The 10230-nt window shown below is 46.9% G+C and overlaps 1 protein-coding gene and 1 pseudogene across 2 annotated transcripts; both read right to left on the bottom strand.

Moving 5' to 3' along the window:
- Positions 1 to 3711: 3711 nt before the first annotated feature.
- On the bottom strand, positions 3712 to 7941 carry LOC109572440 (zinc finger and SCAN domain-containing protein 5B-like). 2 transcript variants are annotated; one of them, XM_070772384.1, is made up of 5 exons: positions 7614 to 7941; positions 6671 to 7143; positions 6177 to 6383; positions 5107 to 5260; positions 3712 to 4735 (listed from the first exon to the last, which is right to left on the bottom strand). In XM_070772384.1, the coding sequence occupies exons 2-5, from the start codon at positions 7046 to 7048 to the stop codon at positions 4119 to 4121; spliced, it is 1356 nt and encodes a 451-aa protein (XP_070628485.1). In that variant the 5' UTR covers positions 7049 to 7143; positions 7614 to 7941; the 3' UTR covers positions 3712 to 4118. The 2 variants fall into 2 exon arrangements, with proteins under 2 accessions (XP_070628485.1, XP_019834778.2); XM_019979219.2 differs by having other exon boundaries at positions 6671 to 7941.
- A 1465-nt stretch (positions 7942 to 9406) lies between these two features.
- On the bottom strand, positions 9407 to 9743 carry LOC109572160 (protein FAM32A-like; annotated as a pseudogene).
- Positions 9744 to 10230: the final 487 nt, after the last annotated feature.

Below are 10230 nucleotides of genomic sequence, written 5' to 3'. Positions count from 1 at the left end.
TCTTTACTGCTGCTAACAATAGCAGCTTGAAGAATGCAGAGAAATGTGCACTTCATTTCTTTATTCTTTTCGTGGTAACCCTGTTTAGTGTGGTGTGGGTTTCACACGCACGCCCAGGTGCGCACACCTGCACACACACACCTGCCTGCACCCGTACCAAATATGCAAACAGAGCCCCGTCCTGCCTACGGCTAGGTAACCTGCTTTTTCTTCCGGCTATCAGTTTGTCGCAGTTTGCCAGCGCAGTAGATAAAGCTCTGTGTACCACACACTCTTCTATCCCGCGGATGCACCATAACTTTATACAGTCCCTCTTTCGGTGAATATGTATGAGGCTTATGACATGGGCTGTGTACTGGGCTGACAGTGTGGTTGTAAACAAAAAGTAAATAGAAGCAAAGGAAACTAGGCAAACTAAAGAAAGACATGTCCCAACGGGGTTTTTAAAAAATAGAATTTACTAAGTAGGTTCTGAAGTTCACCTTGAAAGAGAAAGTGCACATGCACACAAGAAACTACAGCGGGGACTTCCTTGGCAGCCCAGTGGTTAAGACTTCACCTTCCAGTGCAAGGGGTCCGGGTTCAACCCCTGGTCAGGGGGCGAAGACCCCACACGCGTCATGGGGTGGCCCCTCAAAAAAGATTGTCATTATAGTAATCAGAATTTTACCCCTATATAATACTTTGGGGTTAATAATGATTTATAGAATAATAAAATATTTCATGATAAAATTCAAACATAGCATTCTAGTAAAAGAAAAGAATGGCAGATCATGTGCCATATTATACGAAGGATCAAATTCCTGCCTGCACTAACAGCAGGAAGTTTTATGTATTTTAAACAGATACTCATTCCTTGGGGCATCGGTTAGCAAAACATTTCCCCACTTGAAGCACTGGTGATTTTTATTTTTTCATTTTATGTTTTACTGAAGGATAGTTGGCTTACAATATAATATTAGTTTCAGATGTACAAAGTAGTAATTTGATATTTGTCTCAAGGGCACTGCTCAGGATGTCCACACTCCGTGCTCACTTGTCCACTGGGTCACTGGTCCACTGGGTCACTTGTCCATTGGGTCAGGTCTTGGTACTGCATCCAGAGTCCTCAGTCTCTGGTCTCTCTCTGTCTTTACAATAATTATTTAATTAATTAACTTTTTGTTTATTTTTGGCTGTGGCTTCTCTTGTTGCGAGCATGGGCTCTAGGCACACAGGCTCAGTAGCTGTGGCACCCAGGCTTGTGGGATCTTCCTGGACCAGGGCTCGAACCGTGTCCCCTGTGCTCACAGGCGGATTCCTATCCACTGTACCACCAGGGAAGTCCAACAAATAGAGATCGCCCATGTGCAGCAACGAAGACCCACCACAACCAAAATAAATAAATCCTTAAAAAAAATGGCCTTACATTTGTGCCTCTGGAGGCAAAAAGTACAATATCCAGTTTGGCAAGAATGTACAGAAATGATACCCCTGCCCTCTGCTGGCTGGCTGATTTCAAGAGAAATGTTCCAAGCTTGCAAAGAAGAGTTAATTGTCACTTATTGATAGCTCAGTTGGTAAAGAATCCACTTGCAATGTAGGAGACCCCAGTTTGATTCCTGGGTTGGGAAGATCGTGCTGGAGAAGGGATAGGCTACCCACTCCAGGATTCTTGGGCTTCCCTGCTGGCTCAGCTGGTAAAGAATCTGCCTGCAATGTGGGAGACGTGGGTTTGATCTCTGAGTTGGGAAGATCCCCTGGAGAAGGAAAAGGCTACCCACTCCAGCATTCTGACCTAGAGAATTCCATGGACTATTCCCATGGGATTGCAAAGAGTCGGACACGACTGAGTGACTTTCACTTTCACTTTTCACCTCATTTACTGTTACATTAAATGAATGACAATGGCTAGATATTCGATATCTAATACATACGGGCTCTATTCCCCATGTTGTACACAACATCCTTGTATCCCGACACTCAGTAGTCTCTGCCTTCCACTCCCCCAGCTTTCCTCTCATCACCAGTCACCCACTAGTTAGTTCTCTGTATCTGTGAGCCTGCTTTCTGTTATATTCACTAGCTTTTGTATCTTTTAATTACTTAATTTAAAAAATATTTATTTATTCAGCTGCTCTGAGTCTTAGTTTTGGCAGGCAGGATCTAGTTCCCTGACCAGGAATCTAACCATGCGCCCCTGCATTGGGAGCTCTGAGTCTTAGCCACCGGGAAGTCTCTGTTGTATTAGCCACTATTTTTTAAGATTACACATAGAAGTATCAATAATATTGTGCAACATTTGCTTTTCTCTGACTTACTTCACTAAGCATAATGCCCCCCAGGTACATCGATGTTGCTGCCAGTGGCAGAATTTCATCCTTTGTATGACTGAGTAATATTCCATTGTATACACATTCCACATCTTCATTCCTCTGCTGATGCACACTTGCATTGCATGCATGTCTTGGTTACTGTAAATACTGCTGCTATGAAGATTGGGGTGCATGTATATTTTACAATTAGTGTCTTGGGTTTTCAGGTTCAACTGGGTGACAAGTTCTTCTCATGTCATGGAACAGTTTGACAATCAACCACAGTTAATATGGGGATCTGGGGAGATCAGTTGTTTTCACAAGGTCTCGAACTAATGAACGTAGCATAGAAAACCAAACCCTTCTGAAACCCACGTCCATCTGTCCTGACCTCCAAGCAGTCTCTTCACATGTCCCCACTTGACATTTTCTCCATTGTGCCCTCTTGCCCTAAGTATTCCCAAGTCAGGGACTGACTCTCAAACTGTGCCAGGAGATGAAATATCTCTATTTATATGGTGCTGGGGGAAATTTCAGGGGTCCCTGCCTGTTACCCCACAAGTGGAGTGATTGGGTGAATATTGGAGAATGAACTGTTTTAGGTAAACCAGGGGGATTCATTTTCCATGGAAACTACACCAGAAGAACCAGGACTTATTAAAGAGGCCTCCATATTGGTTTTGTGGAGGACTTCATTTATTGTACTTTAGTCTTTTATGGATTGCATTTGGGGGGGGAAATGGATTGGTATTCCTGGTTTAGTGAATTTTTTTTTTTTTCATTTGCCTGAAGAGTTCACAGGAGTAAGAGAATAGAGATATGATAGTTGTTGGGTTACATAGCTATTTTTTCTTATGTAAATACAGCTCAAAAGAATTTTCTAAAATCAGCTTAAAAGCTACAGTATGAAAAGAACCTACTTTGGAGTAAGCATTTAGAAAATCAGAGGTTGTACTGCCGTAGGGCCAAAGAATGACACCTATCAGTTTTGGAAGTCTTCCTTTTTCTATATAACTAGGGAAGAAATATCCAAACAAGTACAGAGTGAAGACGTGGGTGCTCAGTTGCTTCAGTCATGTCCGACTCTATGTGACCCCATGGACTGTAGCCCACCAGGCTCCTCTGTCCATGGGATTCTCCAGGCAAGAGTACTGGAGTGGGTTGCCATTCCCTTCTCCAGGGGATCTTCCTGATGAAGGGATCGAACCTGGGTCTTCTGTGTTCCAGGTGGATTCTTTACCACTGAGCCACTGGGGAAGCCTTACAGAGGGAAGGTATCTCCACATAATTATGGCCATGTAACAAACTGCAGCTATCATCTACTCCATATAAAGAAATCTTGGAAGAGGAAATACACAGGACACTAACTTGACAAAAATGTCTTTGTTTATTTGAAATTTAAACTTCACTGGTGATCCTCTTTTTCATCTGGACACTCTGCTAGGAGCGTCCCCCCATTGTCCATAATGGGGGGACTATCAGCAGTGACATCAGTCATTTTCATGAAGAAGTACTGAAAACTAATGAGACCTGCATTCACTGAAAGAACAACACAAAGCCAAAACTTATCACAAAACACAGGCTACACTAAAGTAGAGAACAAATTCTGCAGGGAAAGATAAGTCATCACTCAAATATTCACCTAATTCATGTGAATGGAATCCCATCGGGTTCCAGTACGATCATAAGTTCTTCACATGTTACATTTTAATTGTATCAAATAAACGACAAATAATTCAGAATTTCCTTCTAGGAGCAGACAGCTCTTGGACCTGACGGTGGGGTCCTGGGGGAATCATTTGGAATGGATTTTCTGGTGGCGTTTCAAAGTCCCCAGCTGACAGAAGGCAATTGGGACTCGGGGCACACGTAGGGCTTGATCCTATAGTGGGTGCGTCGGTGAACTTTGAGGTTCCCTCGGTGGCCGAAAGCTCTGTCACAGTGCTCACAGCGGAAAGCCTTCTCCTGGGTGTGGGTCCTCTTGTGAGCGCGCAGCGTGAAGTCATGAGTGAACTTCTTGAGGCAGATGTCACAGCTGTAGGGCTTCTTGCCAGTGTGGATCTGCTGGTGAACCTGCAGATCTAAGAGCTGCATGAACCCTCTGGCACAGATGTCGCATTGAAAGGGCCTCTCTCCTGTGTGTGTCCTCTGGTGTAAGGTAAGCTGAGATTGATAAGGAAAGCTCTTTTTGCACACCTTGCATTCAGAGGGTGCCCGTCCTGGGGTTTCTGCTCCCTCAGGAAGACTGGTGGGTCCCACGCTGCCAGATGAACCAACGGAACGGGATCCAAGCTGTTCTGAGAACTCTCCTTGGTCCAAACACGTGGCTGCTTCTTGACCCATGTCTTGGCAAGAGGGACTGCTGTCCCGTTTCCTTTTGACATGTCTGCGATTCTTCAGAGGACCTCGTCTGGATCCACTCAGAGTGGAAACGTCTCCCTCTGGAACACAAGAGGAAAGGCTTCAGGAGCCACATTTGAAGTATCACTTCCTTCCTGGGGACTCTCCCCTCTCTCTGCCCTCCCAGAATCTGCTGAAAGAAGAGATTCAGCACCATATTTATCAAGGAGCATTTTCCATGGTGCCGACCTCATTGGAACCATCCCTAATTTGGCTACAGACTTCCCAGCATACAAACTACCTAAGAGTCTAGCTGATGCAACAGTCTGGAACGTTGACAATGCAGATGGTTGGCATTGGAGAAGCAACTCACACCCCCCAACACCAAGGGATGGAAATGCTGGGTACCCCTTCCTGGACATCAGTGGAGGCAGTCAGTACCTCCTGCGGTCTCCAAGTTTTTAATACTCACCACGATCCTGCAGAAGTTCAGGCTCTTGAGACGGAAGGGTTCTTGTCACTCCTGTGTCTTTCAGCAGGTCCTTCTCCAAGTTCTCCTTGGAGGGCGTCTGACCCTCCAGTTCACCTGTTTCAGGAATGGTCTCTGGCGGGAGAGCTTTCTGGCCCTGACAAGGGGCAACCAAGCAGAGTCAATCCCACTGCCTTAACCCACGGCAAGCTCTGTCTCCTCTTTCCCCATCCCCCTCGTACCCTGATCTCACACTCCAGCTTTCTGAATATCCGTTTGGGGGATATGCCCTGACTGCTTCCCATCACCCTGACTGGCAATCCTCTCCTGATTCCCATGTCTGTCCTTGATCTATACCGACCACCTCTGGCAAAAGTCCAGACTTCACAGCTGGCACTGTCAATTGTCTTTGCACAAATCACTCCACCTCATCTCAAATTCTCCCTGCCCCTGACTCTGAAAGCACAGGACCCTGACTCTAGGGCTTCTGACTTCACCACTTGCTGATACCTTGCTGGATTTGTCTTCGTCATGGAGGGTGCCCTGGGGCATAATAAGATGATAAGCAGTATAGCTAGTCTCTATTCATGAGAAATCAGTAGCATCTCCTCCCCCGATTCACATTTCAAAAAAATCCACTCTCTCCAGGCATACTCCAATATCTTCTGGGGGAGAAAACGACTCCAATTGGGTATTTTTTATTCAATTCAATATTCAATTAAAAGTACAATATTCCCCAATATTAGTGCCTCTGACGAAATCCATCATGGGTGAAACAGCTGTGAGTGCATTTACCCCTGATGAACCGACCCAGCACCATCTCGTGGAAACAGGACTCCTCTGCCCTCATGCTTAGGGCCACAGGCTTTCATGGTGAAGGACTATGAAAGAGGGATTGTCTTCATTCTCACACTGGCTATAAAATGGCTGGAACGGAATGCATCCATGGGAATTCCTGGAGGTAATGGGTCCATTCCTGTCCTTTGCCAAGTTCTCCCAATTACTTCCGCAGCCACGCCCACCCGACCCTCTTCTACCTGCTCCCAGACTGGAGGTCAGGACATCACACTCACCTGCCCCCTCGACAGGTCCTTGGCTCCTGGCAGATGCTGCCTGTCTTGGCTTTCCTGCTGGCCCTCGTCTGGAGGGACCACACTGACTGTAGACTGGGGCTTCCTGGCTCGGTCTCCCTCACTGTGCCCCTCATTGATCTCAGATCCTAACATTTGAACACCCGAGACTGGCATCAAAAAATCCTCGCCTTGGACACGGACAACAGCCTGTGAGGAAAAATTCAAATAGGATCAGTCTCCCTTCCAAGATCCAAAAAGGTATTCATTGTGTATCCCACCCTAGGAGCCCACCTCCTGGGAATGACATTTGAAAGACCAACACCCTCAAAGTGAGGACCAAAGAAACATCTCCAGTGATGCCACAGGCCAAGTGCTCACCCCTGTGGGAATCACCGATTTAGAGCCAAGCCCTCTGGTCCTTCTGCTTCATTTCCTGGCTTGGAGCCACCATCCCACCGTTCCCTGTCTCACAGGGTCACTAGGGTCCTACTCACCCGTTTCTTCAGCTTCTGCTTCTTTCTCAGCACCTCTTCCAGATCCTTACAAGTCTTGGCACCACTACTTTTGACTAAGACCTGGATGTCCGGCGGCATGCACTTCACGAACTGCTCCAGCACCAGCCTGTCCACCATGTCCTCCTTGGTGTGAAGATCCGGCCTCAGCCACAGACCGCAGAGTTCATGGAGCCTCCTCAGAGCCTTGATCGGGTCGGATACGTCCGAGCTGCTAAACGTTCTGAAGCGGACGCGCAACACTTCAAGGTCGGAGTCGGGGTTTTCCCTTCGGGTGTCTTGGCGTGGCGCAGATGCTGGCGACTCTGCTCCAGGACTGTCCGTGACGGGGCCACGACCCCTTGTCTGGTTCTCAGCCATACCGACTGTAGAGCTTTTCAGTAGGACTCTGGGCAAATGGTCTAGAAGTGGGTGCCCAACTGACCCCGATGGAAAGGAATTTCCTCTTGCTTTTCCTCAGTAATAGATTCAGTATTCAGAAATATGGCGGCAAAAAAAAAAAAAAAAAAAAAAAAATGCAGCCAATTAGTTTTATTTTCATCCACCCTACCATCCCTCATCCCAATACTGGGCATTTTTCCCCCCTCAGAATTTCACACCAGGGACAAGAATCCATTCTCTTATTCCTCCGACATCCATCTTATAGTACAAGAATCTGTGTGGTAAAAATCTCCACAGGGCAGTGCTTTACAGCCCTTGTTAAAAAAATGAAGCACACCAGACGACACCATGGAGTGTGGAAACAATCTCATCTCACAGAAGATTCCACAAATGAACCACAGTTCCCGTGTGCCCGGAGGGAGATCGGTGGATTTCACACGGTCTCTGAGCGAATGCAAGGTGAACAGAAAGCCAGGACTTACTGAAACCCACTTCCACGTGCCCTGACTTCGAGCGTTCTCTTTAGACATTTCCCATCAATTACCTCTTTGAAGCCTTCTCGCCTCGGTCCTCCTCAGTTGGGGACTTGCTCTCAAACTCGGCCGGCGGAGAAGCGTCTCTCTATGGAGCTGGAAGAAATGCCGGACCTCTCGGCCTGTTACGCAATCGGCGCATGGATTCGTTGGGGGCGGGGCAAACCATTCTAGATAATCCCACTTTACTTAATCACAGGGATTCGATTGCCCATGGAAACTCGCTCAGGACAAACCACGATTTATTAAAGAGGCCTCCATAGTGATTTAGCCACAGATTCTGTGTATTTTTTTTTTTTTTTTGTTCTGTTTTTGGCCAAGTAGGGAGGCAGGTGCGGTCTCAGTTCCCAGACCGCGGAAGGAAACCACGCCACCTGCAGTGGGAGCGCTAAGTCTCACCCGCTGGACCGCTAGGGAAATCCCTCGGTTTCCTTTTGGATTTGATTGATTTTGGACTTTGGGGACTGCATTTTGGGGTGAACGGACTGGTTTGAATGATCTCTTGAATTTTGGTCTCACTGCCTGGAGGGTTTGACGGAGTCAGAGACATGATGGTGGGAGCCAGATCGGTTTGACTCCTCTCATCTTTTCTGTTCTTGTGAGATAAGTCTTAAGAGGCTTTTCTAAAATCAGGTGATGAGCTAAGGTGTGAGAAGACCCGATTTCTAAGTAGCCTTTTTGAAGACTAGAAGTTGTACACCAATAGGAAAAAAGAAGGACACCTATCACTTTCTAAAGCCTTCCTTTTTCGAAACACCTTGGAAACAAATCCCCGAACAAGTATGGAGTGAGTGAATCTATCTCAGCATAATAACAGCCATGTAGGCAAAACCACGGCTATCACCTATTCCCTGTAGATAAGTCTTAGAAACTACGCAGACACTCTTTGACAGAAATGTGTTTATTTGAAGTTTAAATTCCACGGCAGAGCCTGTCCTCTGTGCCAGGAACATGCAATTTTACAGTGAAGTCCTGCCTAACAGGAAGCCAGTCAACAGTAGGCTCAGTTTCATGATGAAGTACTGATAACTAATGAGACATGCTTTCAGTAGAAGAATAACAAAGGAAGCAAAAACTTATTGAAACAGGCTACACTAAAGTAGAAAACAAAATCTAAAGGGAACGATAAACCATCACTCAAATGTCCTCCTCATTCATGTAAATGGAAGCTCCTGGACCCAATATCCTCCGAAGCTCTTCCCATGTCATCCACCCTTTGTGTTACAGAAGTGACAAATCATTGTGAATTTCCTTCTTGGAGCAGAAGGACTTGGACCCGACAAGCAGGGTTAGGGCCACTGGTTTGGAATGGGTTTCCTGGTGGGATTTGAGAGACCCCAGGGAGCAGAACGCAGGTCACACTCGGGGCACATGTAGAGCTCGAGCCCAGTGTGTGACCACTGAGGTTCCCACTGTGGTTGAAAGCTTTTTCACAGTGCTCACAGTAGAAAGGCTTCTCTTGGGTTGGGTCCTCTGCAGCATGCAGCGTGGATCGTGAGGAAACTTCTTGGTGCAGAGATGGAAGCTGTAGGGCTTCTCCCCCACCTGGGTCTCCTGGTGAACACACACGTCCGGAGACTGCATGAACCATTGGACGTGGATGTTGCTTTTTTCTTTTTTGAATTTAAAGGGCCGTCTCTCTTTAATGCGGTTCCAGAATAAGAGCCCATTACTTTGATAAGCACGGGCTCAGCAGAAGCCTCAACAGAATATGTGTAAAAGAATGTTTCCAAAGGCTCCAGAGATGACCCCAACTCTGCTTCCTGCTTCCCCTGGACAATACTCCATCTCCTGGGTGGGGCGGCTACTTGGTCCAGCTGACTTTAGGAATGTCATAGTGCTCCGTGAGTGTGTCCAGGTGTCTGTTGAAGTCCTCCACTCTCTGCTTGTGGGTTTTGGATGCTTTCTTCAGGATCCTCTCCATTTGTCGCTTCTCCCGCACCTTCTCAAAGGCCACCTGGGCTGGGGTCAGCTTCGAGGTGGCGCCTCAGCTCCTCCTCCTGGTTCTTCTGGATTTTCCCCATCGTTTCCAGGAGTTTTGCCTTGTCTCTGTCCTTTTTCTTCTTCCGCTTGGTCTCACCAAGCTCTGTGACTCCTTTGAGCTTCAGGGGTCCCTTTTGGACCTGCTCGTAGGCGTCCATGCTGCCCATCTTTGGATTCGGATTTCTAAATGGACAAAAGTTGGGGGGGGTCAGGTTTCTGAAATGGAAGTTGGGACAATATCGTTCTCTACTGTAGATCCGAGAGGGTCTCTCTGTGTGGGTTAACACAAATGAACACAGACGAACATCTCTGCCTAGTCCAGGGGGCCAGGATTCAGAAAGCCTTGAGGAATAAATGCACCACACCACACCACAGCGTGGAGGGTGGCAACACCCTATAAATCAGGGTGATTTATAAACATATACATCGATGGAGGCAGGACGGGGGAACCTGAAAGACCTCTTATTTAAAATGTCTTTTCTGCAAGAGAAGGATCTGTGTTCCATTATAGTTCCCAAGTTCCATTTACATGTTTCAAGTCAGTTCTTCCCCCCTCACAGAGAGCTCAGCAGTCAACCGTAGTTTATATGGAGTTTAAGGGAGATCCACTGCTTTCACAAGGCCTTTGAGCTGATGCAAGGTGAG

This window comes from Bos indicus, chromosome 18 (genome assembly GCF_029378745.1).
Source record: "Bos indicus isolate NIAB-ARS_2022 breed Sahiwal x Tharparkar chromosome 18, NIAB-ARS_B.indTharparkar_mat_pri_1.0, whole genome shotgun sequence".
In the NCBI taxonomy this organism is placed as follows: Eukaryota; Metazoa; Chordata; class Mammalia; order Artiodactyla; family Bovidae; genus Bos; species Bos indicus.
This window is presented reverse-complemented; position numbering and strand designations above follow the sequence as displayed.

Excerpts from the sequence above, each read along its gene's own strand:
- LOC109572440 (XM_019979219.2), bottom strand. The coding sequence starts at position 7,048 with ATGGCTGAGAACCAGACAAGGGGTCGTGGCCCCGTCACGGACAGTCCT. Across the intron at positions 6,384-6,670 it reads AGCAGAAGCTGAAGAAACGG|GCTGTTGTCCGTGTCCAAGG; the intron begins GTGAGTAGGACC and ends TTTTCCTCACAG. Across the intron at positions 4,736-5,106 it reads TGAACTTCTGCAGGATCGTG|AGGGAGACGTTTCCACTCTG; the intron begins GTGAGTATTAAA and ends CTTGTGTTCCAG.